General features: G+C 42.0%; 1 protein-coding gene across 3 annotated transcripts in view; it reads right to left on the bottom strand.

The window, feature by feature from the left end:
- Nucleotides 1–14,341, bottom strand: part of LOC142465912 (opsin-3-like) — a 51,397-nt gene that overhangs the window by 16,226 nt on the left and 20,830 nt on the right. The window contains exon 4 of one of the 3 annotated variants that reach the window (XM_075570351.1): nt 3,742–5,229. The exons of the other annotated variants lie outside the window; for them this stretch is intronic. Coding sequence (XP_075426466.1) covers nt 5,221–5,229 — 9 coding nt within the window. The 3' untranslated portion in view covers nt 3,742–5,220. Of the gene's footprint in view, nt 1–3,741; nt 5,230–14,341 lie in introns of those variants that run through there. 3 annotated transcript variants of the gene reach the window in all.

The raw sequence follows: 14,341 nt of genomic DNA, 5'->3' as shown, positions 1-14,341 counted from the left end.
AAGCGAGAGAGAGAGAAAATGAGATGAGGTGATGTTCAGAGAGAGGAAAGGGGAAAATTGAGAAATCAGAGAGAGAAGCTCTCTGACAAACTTTGCGTTATTTAGAATGTTACCAAACCCACGTCTGATTCACAATTGTGCTATTCCGAATTGTAGGCTCCGAGGGTGGATTAATACTGGGGGTATGTGCACCATATCCTCATATCTCATCCTATGTGCTCTCTGTGACTCCTGTATTATACAAAAATGTATTAACTGTAACAACATTTCATTAGCACACAGTTCTGCCTGATGGGAATGTAAAGTATTCAGCAGTCACTGAATGTAACACAGAGAGTGTTCCATTCTTATGTCAGTGAATATAGTATAAATGTACGTACATACTTTAGTCTCCCATCAAATTGCCTATGTGTATACATGAATAGATACATTTATTGCAAATGTATCTATTCATGTATATAGACAATTTGATGGGAGACTAAAGTATGTACGTACATGTATACTACTGTATATTCACTGACATAAGAATGGAACACTCACTGTGTTACATTCAGTGACTGCTGAATACTTTACATTCCCATCAGGCAGAACTGTGTGCTGGAGGTAAAGGTGAAATATATATATATATATATATATGTTTGTAGGGATCTGCTATAAACCACCAAATATCTGTGAGATTGAGAAAGCCAAATTACTTTTGTAAATAGAGAAGGTAGAAAACCTAGGTCTGTTTTTTGGTTGTGATAAAAGACAATTACTGTACATGACCCATGTGGAAGCAACCAGGAGGGGGGCATTACTGGATTTGTCAAAACGGTATAAACAATGTAGAAGTAATAACAAATATTAATGTCAGTGAACAGTTGGGAAACAGTGATTATAGCGTGGTTGCATTTGAAATAAACCATATTATATAAGGGATCCATAAAGACCCTAGAAGATTTTAGAAAAGTAAGTAAAAGTCTGCAAGGAAGAACATTGGTATTAAGTTCTTTCAGGAGAAAATATGGAAGAAAAACTGTCGCAAAGTTCCTGAGCTGCACCCCCTTTCCAGGGAGTCCCAGCGCTCGCACCCCCCCCCCCTTTCCTAGGACTTGGCGTCAAACGATGCCGCGGGTCATGTGATGTCATGTGACCCGCAAACGTCATTTGATGCACATTGCCATGGCGATGCATCATTGAAGAGACGGCAGAGTGCAGGTAAGGGAGTTACAGAGGCCTCACGCGGCATTTAATTTAAATGCCTTGGGGAAGAGCACGGGGCCTCTGTAACCACTGCACCCCCTAGAAAATCTTGTGCCCCCAGTTTGCACACCTCTGGTCTAAAGCACTGTTAGATATCAAATGTGTACCATGGGTAATAAATATAAAAGAAACATTTAAACCAAAGGGGCAAAATAAACAGGTAGGGGAGGAAGTGGAAAAGAAGAGGCAGGCATTTAGGTTTTTAAAGTCAGATGGGACAGAGGCATCATATCAGAATTATAAGGAATGTGACAAAAAATGTCAAAAGGGCACTCAGATTAGCAAAAAAGGAAAACGAAAAAAAGTATTGCAATAGAAATTAAGATCAATCCTAAGAAGTTCTTTAAGTACATTAAAGCTGCAGTTCAAGCAAATCCTGCATGTGTGTTTTTTTTTTAATAAATCAGTTCTGTGTAAGAAAAAATACTTTTAGCATTTTCTGTTTTAAAAAACAACAACTTTGAAAGACCAATTTTCTTGTATTCTATTTTAACAAGCATGTTTGTTCCTATAGCAACCATTTGCATTCCCCAGATCTAAAGATGTCGCCAAACTTTGCCGATCAATAGACAGAGAACGAATTGACCGGCAGCTATGCAGTTCTTTGGGTAAGTAGAGATTGCCCACATGAAACTATTGAAGTAAAAAACAAAAAATTAAAAAAAAAAAAAACCGGGAGCTTGAACTGCAGCTTTAATAACAAAAAGATATGAAAATAGATTAGACCTTTCCATTGGGAGATGAGCAGGCAAATTATTTGAGTTAAGGAGGTATTACATTAATTATTTGCATCTGTATTTACCAAAATTATTGCAATAGGAGGATGCCACGTGGTGCCTATATTTAAAAATGGATCTAGATCACAACCAGGGAACTATAGACCTGTAAGCCTGATATCAATACTGAGGAAGCTACTGTTCTTGAAGGTTTAGTGAGGAATAATATTCAGGAATACCTAATGGATAACAAATATATTAGTAATAATCAGCATGGATTTATGAGGGATAGGTCGTGCCAAACAAACCTTATTTCTTTGAAGTGGTAAGTAGAAATGTAGATCGTTGCAATGCAGTTGATGCGGTCAACTTAGATTTTGCAAAGGCTTTTGATGACATTAACAGTGACAGTGACACATGAGGTTATTGTAAAAAAAAAAAAAGGAAATTGATTCTTGAAAAAATATTTGCACCTGGATGGAAAACTGGTTGAAGAATAGACAGCAGGGAGTTGTAATAAATTGAACCTTTTGAGGCTGGGCTAAAGCTGTTGGTGGAGTACCTGAAGGATCAGTACTGGGGCCACTGCTTTTTAACTTGTTTATTAATCACCTTGAGCTTGGCATAGGGAGCAAAGTCTCCATCTTTGCTGATGACACTAAATTGTGTAAGGTAGTAAGATCCGAGAAGGATGTCATTTCTCTACAGAATAACTTGGATAAACGGAGACTGATGCCAGTAAATGGCAGGTGAGGTTTAATACAGATACAGTAAATGTAAGGTCAAATATTTGGGAAACAAGAACAAACAGGCAACTTACAAACTAAATGGGAATAAATTAGGGAGATCCTTGATGAAGAAGGATTTATAAGTGATTGCAGACAGCAGGCTTAGCAATAGTGCTCAATGTCAGGCAGTAGCTGTAAAGGCAAATACAATATTATCTTGCATAAAACGGGGTATGGTTTGGAAGAAATTATAATTTAGCCATAGTATAAATCTTTAATAAGACCAAACATTGAATATGGAGTACAGTTATTGGCACCACTCCATAGAAAATACATTATGGAACTAGAAAAAGTACAGAGAAAAGCCACCAAATTAATAAAGGAGATGGAAGATATGTCTTATGAAGAGAGGTTTGCGAAATTAGCTTTGTTTACATTAGAAAATAAATGTCTAACAGGGAACTTGATAACTACAGTATTTACAAATATATTGTCAACACAAAGAACTTTCAAAATAACTATTTATTACAGTACAAACACGGGTTCATCCTTTAAGGTTGAGGAAAAAAAGATTTGTCCATCAACAAAGGATAGGGTTCTTTACAGTAAGGGGAATTCATTACCGACGGAAACTGTGATGGCAGATACAAGAGATATCTTTAAGAAACGGTTAGACATCTTTTAAGAAAGGAAAGGTATACAGGGAAATACCAAATAAGTTAATATTGGAAGGATGTTGATTCATGGAGGAATCTGATTACTGGCATCAGGAAGGAATTTACCCAATGATGTCTCATAAGAAGAATGTAAGATGTGTGCAGAGGTATATTTAATGGAGACCGTTTAGGCTGAAATTAAATCCCGGCTTTATCGCGCCTGCTCCTTTAACAAGACAAAACATTAAAAATAAACAAAATAAAGGCCTACTTCGTTTTGGAGAATATTTAAACCATTACTCCAGCCCTCTCTAACTGGGTGGCTAGCTGAGCTAGTTACCACCCCAACACACACACACACACACACACACACACACACACACACACACACACACACACACACACACACACACACACACACACACACACACACACACACACACACACACACACACGGAAAGTCTCATCTGTTTCTGTTGTTGTAGCTGTAGGGGAAGGCCTCTCTGCTCTCCTGGGTGGGCATCCTTGTGTGCTTTGGAAATGTCCGTGTCCAGATATAGAGGTCATGTCCCCTTGTCTTGCTGTCAGCATACAGTCCTTCTGTGTGCAGCAAGACATCATATTTTTCTCAGTTGTGGGTTAAGGAAAATCTCTGCAGTGCTCCTTCTCCTTATGTCAGCCCAAATGTGAGCTAAGGAATCTCTCTCCTGTGTCTCACATGAGGCTTTTTACAGAGCCCTCATTAGTCCAGGTGGAGACTAGTTAATTGAGTGGCTGCAATTAACTCTCTCTCTGCTGGATTCTCAGAGCTCTGAGGCTGCTTTATTTAAACAGGGATATGTCCCTGTTACGGGTAAAAATAATGTTTCACTGGGGTTTCTTGTTTACATTCCCCTGGATCTATATACTGTAAATACAAATATATGATCAGTCTCTGTCATCTAAATTTAACATAGGTTGAACTCGATGGGCATGTCTTTTGTCAACCACATCTACTATATAAGTATATAACTCTATATGTATGCAACTACAGTATGTATGAGATATAAAGCTCTCACATACTTCTCCATTGTTCTGATTTCTCAATATTCACTGCACTCTGTCAACATGAATCACGACTGCTAAGAGGCATTAATAGTTTTTCCAAAGGATGTCATCCAAATGAAAAAGAAACGTAACAGGAAATTATCACCAGATCATTTCTTTCCAGTCTTTCTAAGACAAGGAGAATTGGTGAAATAGCCCTTTGTATCACAGAGATGGATAAATCAGGCAATGGAAATCCACAAATATTTCACCAACGCAATTAATCCGAGTTCAGCTGAACTCTGACCGTTTTCATCTTGTTCCAGCTCTTACAAAGCAACACGAAATGTACATTTCTAGAAATGGTTGCTTATTTACTTCCTTCCCTTCAGAGACAAATTTCACATTAAACTATTAAGTGTTGTAGCGTCTTCATGTGAGGTTGAAACTTTGCCCAGCAGTGGACTGGTTATACATGTAACATGTATGACACACACATCCTGAAACATGCTGAGATAAAGAACATGAAGCACAGAAAATTATTTGCCCGGAAAATGGAAAAAGCTGGTCCTCCACCCAACACCCACTTCAGGCTCACACGCAGACACAAAATATAATAGAAGCTGCATGAAAGGCACCGTATGTCCAAAATCAAGAGACTGTACTTCAAGCCAAAGCAATTAGAATAAAATATAACCTTAAAGTTAGACAAAAGCCACATTCTTTTCTATCCGTGCATCCCCATCTCTGGCTCAACATCCCACCGCTCCCAGCAAGATTATGATAGAACCAGGAAATCTCCCGTGGACAGGAGGGTCGCATTTGGCTTTCATACAGGTTTTTGATCTTTCAGACTAGCTGAAATTACAAACGGAGAAGAAGAAACAATGTTTATATAAACATTGACTCATTTCTACTTTCTAAGAGATTTGTTCCTTAGACTTACTTAATGCACCTTTGCCACTTGTGTGTACCCAATAAAAACTGACTCCCTTGTGCTCCAATAATTATATATCTTTATGTTCGCAATACAATACCATTTACATGAAAAACAAATAAACTGTAATAGTTTATAAAGCTGCTTCCAGAGCCTAAATGGGGCACATTATTTATTTTAACGGACAATATATTTTATTTAAAGCAGTATTGGCTGTAATTTCAGTGGCTTGGTTGTGTTCAGTGTGAAGGATTTTTCTGTTCAGTAATAGCTGTAAGAGGAGAAGATGCTCCTTTCTATGAGGGAGATATATCAATGTAAAAAGAGAGCACATAACAGTTTAGATTGACGAGTTCCTCTATTTTCTGTTTGCTTTTGCAGAAAATGTATGGAAGTGTTTCTAACATTTGCTGAAAATTGTTCACCAGGAAAGTTTACGCCAGCTCAGGCCTGGCGGATTATTTTTCTACTCCTTGATAAAGTACAACGCGCACGAAACGCGTAGGAGGTTCTGTTATACCTCCGTTTTTAATGGACCAATAAAGAATTATTTTTTATATTAATTTTTTGACCCACTCTCTTGGCTGTGTGCCACATTTTCAACTCTGCGGATTATTTTTAAGCAAATACAAGATAAAAAGTGATGCACAGTTTGATACTGTACATCTCATTCTAATATACTAATCAACTAGGATGCTAGTTGACCAAAAATGTACTAATGTTTGGAGATAACGTCTCCACTTTTTTCCTAGCACTACTTGGGGTAGCTGAGTCTAAGGTGTAGGGGTCTGAGCGGAGTGAACAAGGATGAGACAGTTGTATCTTCATAATAACACTAACATCATAATTTCAATGGATAAATACATGAACAATTACAGAAATAGACAAAAGAGATGTACAATACCTAACTCAGTCATTGTAATTATCTATAGATAAAACATTTTGCTTGTAGTGAAGGGTGTAATACATTGTTGTTGATGTGTTCTTGAAATTACTTTCTGAAATCACTAAACCATTATAATATTAATGTAAATGGTGATTATTAATGAAAGAATTTATGGATTAGGTTTCTTGTATGAAGCCATCATAGGTGTAAACACAATAAACTCTCAATGATGAGAAAAATAGATAAATCAGTGAATGAAAAAGGTGAGAGCGTCATGAATTATAGAAATATCTTTATCTACTGTGGGTTTTATAAATGCAGATCCCCCCTGGAGTGGGAGATGGGCTGTAAATTTTCTGTTTTGCTTTGTATTTGTCTCTGTTGCTATCAACTAAAGTAATGCAAGATAAATAGTATGTGAAGCTGGATCTCGAAGAAATCAATAACGGCCTTGTGAAACATGCTTCATCATTTCCCATTGGGCTTTGGAGGATGAAAAAAATATGAGATGAAGGCATTTGCTATTTACGGTCTCTGTTTTAGACGGTGACGCAGTGTAATGATTTACAATGATTTACAAAGAATTGTTGCCAGAATTACAGCAGAGTGACAACTTACTAAACATCCCACAGAGAATGAAGAAGAGTTCTATCTGGATATCAGTCCATACTTCTCTGTCTGACCCCAGCGAGCACAGAATATAACAGGCTGAATTGTTAGCACTCTCATAATATATTCAGGATTCTGAGGCGTAGAATGGGATTCAGAATATTGTTATGTAATACTGCAGTTTATAAATCAGATGATAATTCATTGATGTTAGTGACGAGCTAAAGCTAAAAGATTCCTCCAGATGAATATTCCAACCGTCCAGGTGGGCCACAGTCACATATGGACATGCACGTTGTCTTCACTCCTTCTCACAAGTCATGGGGGAGCTCCGCTTGTATGACATGTACAATAAGATTTATTTATAGGTATGGGGTGAGCAGAACCTTCATCTTCTACAGTAGGAAGGGACTTTCATGACTTACCCTTTCCTGGAATTCGGGGTGAGGGTTTTGTTCCAACAAACTTGAAACCCCCCAAATCTCAAAACAGGGAGAGAGGGTGGAGCTCTCACCCCCAACCAACACAACCAAAACTGATTCCCCTTGAACCTCAACTGTTTCCCGCCAGGCCTCCTGGCCGTCCTTCTTGCCACCCAGTGATCATAGGAGTTCCTACAAATCCAGGCCTCAATGGGGGCATCACCTATAAAACAAACAATACTAACATACAGTCTTACATAATCATTAAACTTTGACCAGGACCACCTTCCTACCCGCATTATGGCCTCCTCGCTCACGCTCAGCCATACTGCCTCAGATACTGCGCCTATCCTGAAGGAAACTCCCCTTCAAATCACCCAGACACAAATCTACGCAAGCACGACTTCAAAACCCTCTCAAATTGGAAATGTGAGAGCGCAGACCTGTCCTCTTGTAATAGGAAGGGGCCATCTTCCACTGGTCTAACCCCCAAATAGAACTTAACCAGGCATAATGCATTACCACAAAGCTTCCCCAGTGTCACCTACTTTTCTTTCCTGTGCTGGTCAGTTTTTGACCGCCATTTCAGGAAGCTCAAACACCCCTTGCGCATTAGTACATCCTAACCCTCAAAACCCTTCACCCCTTCTAGACACACAAACCAGTGCACTTACCCTCATAGCCCCAATAAAGGCTGGCAAAAGATTCTGCTGCAAACAACTTGACCTCAAAACCAGACCAACACACAGCCTCCGTCAACCCCACCAGCATCGACAGCATGTCAATCGAGATTGGTAACCTCTCTTCCACTCAGATACCTCCCGACAAACCAGGAAATCCTATGTTAAATCTTTAACCACAAATAATCTGAAGAAATAGGCAAACCAACTATCCACCAAAGCTGCTGACATCCCTTCTCCTGCATGCTCAAGATAAAACTCACCAACTAATCCCTAGAACCTTCTCCACCTTTAGCCTTTACCAGCTTCCCTCTATCACCCCCTGTAAGGGAGTGAAACGGATCAGAAGACCAAACTCTCTACTAAGGTGTTGTCAGTCCACTTCTGATTTAAAAGCAGGCAGGGATTCACTGTATGTGCTCTAAGAACCTGTGATGGAAAAGTTTCCCAGAGAAGTCATCTTGAAACAACTGGGACACAGTTTCAGCAGCACAGACCCTATCTGAGACCTACTAAGGGAGAAGAGTTTCAAAGACCAGGTCGCTTTGGGTTCACACTGCAAACACAGACTACTTGTTCTTTGTCCGTCTATACTACTCACTGCATATACTCTGTAACATGCTTTTCCAGATGGGGAATAAAAGATGCTTTGGTTTAAGAAATGCTTGTCGCGAGTACTTAATGACCCGACATGGATATATCCTCTCACACCCTCTAATACAAGACTTAACAACTCTCCCCAATCCCAAATAGGCAGACCACGTACCAGGAACCAGAGACCATCTCATCAACTCCACTACTCTTCCACCGCCAAGACCCATAGGAATGATGAACATGACTCTCCCACTGGCTCCGCTCCCAGAACCAGCCCCCTGAACGAAAAACGAGACAACGCATCAGCAATCTTGTCATGCCGCCATCTCCGTCTTGCAATCCCTGCTACAGCCTAGGATACCCAAGAACATACTTGAAAACGAGAGGTAACTCGATGTATTACTTCCTGGTAAAACATTTTATAAATAAATTCCGACCTGCTGCCACCACGCACTCCCTTGTGCCTCTTACGCCACCCACACCTAAATCTATCACACATTGAGGCCAGGGCCCAAGGCCCCATCGACCCCCGCCACTCTACGCACCGCTGCTCTGACTTCCGGACACCCCGAAATCCCTGAATGTGCGAAATAATAATTCACTGGCTCCTGAACTCGTTTTGCCGCCCCTGCCTGCACTGAAGCCTGCCGCTGCACCCCCATCCCACCTGCACCTAAAAAGACCTAGCTGTAGCCTCCACACCATCCTCACAAGACCATGGATCCAACGCAACACTCCTACCACCCCACCGCTGCTGCTGAACACCAACAGCCTCTTGCCATTAATAGCCTTGAAGCTTTCCCCACCTCTGCCCTGAACCCAATTACCCCCCTTATCACCAGATTCAGCCCCACTGGAAACCTCCATGGCTGCTCCCCTGGCCAATCAGGCTGACTCCCCTCAGCTGCCAACCTGATTGCAGTCACCCTACCTCTCTCCCTTCTACAGGCCACCCACCTTGCTTGGGCTGGCCTGGTGTGCTTCCCATGCTGGGGTTCCCCTGTTCCTTGCTGTCCTTTCTGCACTCAAACTGAGTCTATCCAGGATGCCTGAGCAACTGCATCCCCACCCCTCTTCTATCCCCACCCCTGCACGGGCTCTGACATCGCACTGCCTCCCAACTCCGCCACCTTGTCAAAGCTCTGAGGGCTGCTGTAGGGCTCCTGATGCCACCTCCTACCTCCATTGACCTCTCTGCACCGTGATGGGCCATGCTCTGAATAACCTCGTCTGCTCTGCGTCTGCTTCTGACTTCTAACTGGTCCACATGCCGAATAGGTAAGAGCAATCTTATTCTACACCCTTTGCTTAACTTCTCCCAATTCCTCCTTTACCCCAATCAAGAACAACCTATCCGTACCCACCCCCTCAGCTGCAGTCATTCTGCCCAAGTGTTCTGGAAGTGGTTTTTATTCAGTTTAATAATTTAATGTCTGGGAAATCTGTGGAATAGAGATTTCCTGCCTACATCAATGGGAGCTTCTGAACATGCGCAAGTGTTTATATATGGGTCCCGCTTACCAAAATATACAGGCCTTGCTAAGTAGTGAAAGCCCTAGTAATTGGTCCCTAGTATGGGATCCACAGAAAACCCTCACCTAATTGGCACTCTTATTCACAGAAAAATGTAGTTGGATCATACATACATCCTAAGACCAAATGGCTCTGTAAATCGCCGCTAATATTAGCTATGAATCATATAGATAGTCACTGAAACAGGTACGTTTTACCCATTAAAATAGCCACACGGACTTAACAGTGCTGAATAAAAGATTCTTATAATCCAAACGGAAAACACACTTCCAGTAAAGAGGAGTGGTAGGTCATTTTTGGGTGGTTGTCAAGAATTGAATGCATCAGAACAATGTAGAGGCTCATGTTTAGCTAGCAATTGGGAAGAAAAGTATTAAGTATTAATAGCATCGGCAGGTGGTATTAGGGGGAGATTAGTGGCCATGATCCCTGAATCTAAAATGTATTTAATTTCTAGAAAGTGCTGCTTTGTTAGTGAGAAGGAGAGAGAGAGAGAGAGAGAGAGAGCGAGAGAGAGAGAGAGAGAGAGAGAGAGAGAGAGAGAGAGAGAGAGAGAGAGAGAGAGAGAGAGAGAGAGCTCTAATCCCAGATCTCCAGCAGATGGCCGCAGCACACTTAACTCCAAACTTTCCATTCAATGCAAACGTATGGGACTTTACCATTACACTCGGGGGTAAAGTCGCAGTGCGGGGATAACACATGGTGAAATCTGTTTATCGTGCTATTGTTGCTCAGATTCTCAGCACTGCAGTTATTAACTGCTGGCCTGGTACAGTACATGGCACTTCCCAATATGAGCACACAGATCTGACATCAAACATAGGGGGGGCTTTCTGGACCCGCAGAGCTTGCAATTTAAGTGACGTGTTACAGACTACACTACAGTATGTGTGAGAGAGTGGTAGACCATAGGGAGCAGAAAGTTGACAGCATTGTGCAGAAAGCTTCTTATTAAGTCTCTCTTACTCCCTGTCATCCCCCACCCTGGCCTCTCCCCCACATGCTTCCCTCCTGTACCTTATTAACGCCTCACAGTATTTCACAGTCTGTGCCCTCCCCCTATCACTTCTTTCTTCCTGAGAGAACTTGCTGAGGCCTTTAGGACTTTTGTGATAAGATTCTGCCACAAACCATGAGCCGTTTCCTTTCTCTGTATAGACAACAATAGAACTGTGAATGCATTGTGCTGTGTGTGGGGAGTTGGGGTATGTGACCCCTATTATTCAATAAGTCCCTTTTATTTTTATCCCTCAGCTCTGGCGAAGACTTCCTGGGCGAATGGCAAGAGGATCTGTCAGGGGGGAAACGCCAGGATTATATGCTCCACTTACTTTGAAAAGAGACAAGGGCCACAACTACTGTGCGGAAAATAACATCAGAAATATTCAGAGCCAAAGCTTGCTATGTCCAAAGAAATGTCCAATCAATTTATAAAACAAAGGTTAGTTTGATATTTTCATGGCTGGCGACCAAAGAGGGAGACACACACACACACACACACACACACACACACAGCTAGACAGAGAGCCAGACACACACAGGGCCAGACAGAGATCCAGACACACACACACACACACACACAGAGCCAGAGAGCCAGACACACACACACAGCCAGACAGACAGACACACACAAACAAACACACACACACACACACAGCCAGACAGAGAGCCAGACACACACACCCAGTCAGAGAGCCAGACAGACACACAAAGCCAGATAGAGAGCCAGACACACATACAGCTAGACAGAGAGCCATACCCACACACAGAGCCAGACAGAGAGCTAGACAGAGAGCCAGACAGAGAGCCAGACATACACACACACACACAGAGCCAGTCATATACACACACACACACACAGAGCCCGACACATAGAGCCCGACAGAGAGCCCCCTCTCAACCCCCTGCTTCCCCCTTCTGGCCCCTACTGATTTGAGGAGCAACCGCAACCTTCACAGGGCCCCCCTGCAGGCCACCTCAAAGCCCCTTCATAGAGCCCCTCTGTGGTACATGGCAGTCCCCTTCCCATTGACCCTCTGTGGGCCATAACAGGCCACTTCAAAGGGCCCCTCTGTTGGTAGGGTTGCCAGGTGGCTTGTCCAAAAATACTGAACAAAATGGTGAAAGGTGCGATGCATGCGAGAGTCGATGGTGAGGAAGAATGTTATTTATAAATTACCTGACTGTTACATCATTTTTTATAAATTTCACTCCAAGTGTTCACCAGTTTGCACCAATTTATATTCTGTTCCGTAAAAAATCTGGGGAGGGGTCTTGCAAATTGTTGCATACTTGGACTGAAATTTAGAACAAATGATGTAATGGTCAGATCATTTATAAATAACTGACCTGCAGTCATACTGTACATGGCGAGCAATACTAATCTCTTCCCGGCTGGGGGTGAGACATGCAGTCAGTCCCTCCTGGGCTGACTGTGAGAGATAGAGATCAGAACAGAGAACAGGGCCTCAATGCTAACAGAGCCAAGCACCATCCAGAGGTCTGGGACCCATATCATTCTATCTGTATCCGCTGTATGACACCAGCAGTGGCTGCTAAATAAAGCTTCCCTTTTTGTATACCCCTGCCTGAGTCTACAGTCTATTGGGCAGGGGTGTGAAAGAAGTCTGCTCTGACGGGGACTGTCTCTGGGAGCGCTGGAGCCCACCGGAGCTGGAGGCACTGACACCCTGAGTGGAACCTAAAGATCATCAAAAGCTTGTCCTGTTCCCCACTACATCGCGGACACTCCGCTCTCCTGGACCCTCACAGATATGACTGCACCACAGACAACAGTAGCCAGCATTACATCTTCCAGAGAGGCGGGGGGGGGGGGGGGGGGGAAACAGGGCTACACTTCGTTATATTGCTCGCCTACTTTTAAGTAACCTGAAATAATGACTCCCAGGTTCCTTTCTTCTATAGTAGTTGACATGGTGCTATTAATCTTGTATTCTTCTTTCCGTATGACATTAGTGCATGGCTATGCCCCTTTTGCTATTAAATTGTACTTGCCGCACTCATTCCTCCAATCTACCTAAATCATTAGTCATTATGTTTACCACCCTAGAGAATCTATCACGTTGTATATCTATGTTGTCTGCAAAAATGCAAACTTTCCCTTTCAGATAATTTGTAATATCACTAATAACGGTATGAAAGAGCGCCGGTCCCACTACAGATCCCAGAAGTACTCCTCTGCGCACCTTCCTCCGGTCTAATTAGAACTCACACAAAGCTGAGCAAACATGAAGTTAATAAAGAAAATGTGTCATCCCTGACGAAAAGGAAAACTGAAAACCCTTCAAAATAAGTTTCCCACAGACAAGCCATCCAGGCTAAGCTTAATGTATCAAACCACCTGTGATCATCCTGCAGCCCATTAAACCTCATTAAAAAAATTAGAGATAATTACCATCAATGTCAGCCTGGGTATTTTTTTCATCGTAAAAAGAATCTTAATTAAAAAGATATTAGCCGAATATTACTGAGCTCTGCTTTTTATGCTCCCAAAATCGAGGATTGAAATGGAAGTAATGAGTTTCAGATCCAAAGTACAAGACATAATATTAAGGAGCGCGGCCAGAGCCCGCTCAGTCATTCACATGGAGTGCAGGGGGCAAGACGAGGACGCCTCACTGTATTTAAGTCTTTGTCCCATTGAATGATCTGAGAAGTACTTCGTGATGTTCCTGCTGTCCTGATACAGGATATGGTCAAATGTTATGGATGTATAATGAAGCCATTCCACCTGATTACCTTGTTCTCACCGCTCTCTGCCCGCAATCCCTTACAGCAGGGATGCTCAACTCCAGTCCTCAATACCCCCCCCCCCCCCCCAACAAGTCAGGTTTTAAGGATATCCCTGCTTCAGCACAGGTGACTCAGTCTTCGAGGTGTATGGGAACTAATAGGGACCCCTATTCCCTTTAAAAACCAGGGCAAAAACAAAATGGTGTACTCAGCACTCAAATGAAAAGAATACATAAAGCATGGAAAAGACAAAAATGATTGATTGTACTAGTAATTGACTAGGAGCATGTGAACATGAAACATCTGAATAATCATCAGAAAATAAAATGATGTATATCAAAATACACCTAAATTAGTATACATATGCAAACAATAAATATACATAATAAGATATTCAAGAATATATATATATATATATATATATATATATATATATATATATATATATATATATAACCCCCTTTCCCCCGTGTCTAGGAAGGAACTACCAGTACTGCTATTACCTGTTGGCTACCAGGAGGCCTGAGCCTCTGCCACTGGGAGCCTGGGGTGATAT

This window comes from Ascaphus truei, chromosome 14 (assembly GCF_040206685.1).
Source record: "Ascaphus truei isolate aAscTru1 chromosome 14, aAscTru1.hap1, whole genome shotgun sequence".
Lineage (NCBI taxonomy): Eukaryota > Metazoa > Chordata > Amphibia > Anura > Ascaphidae > Ascaphus > Ascaphus truei.
The sequence above is the reverse complement of the archived record's forward strand: the minus strand, read 5'-3'. Positions and strand labels throughout refer to the sequence as shown.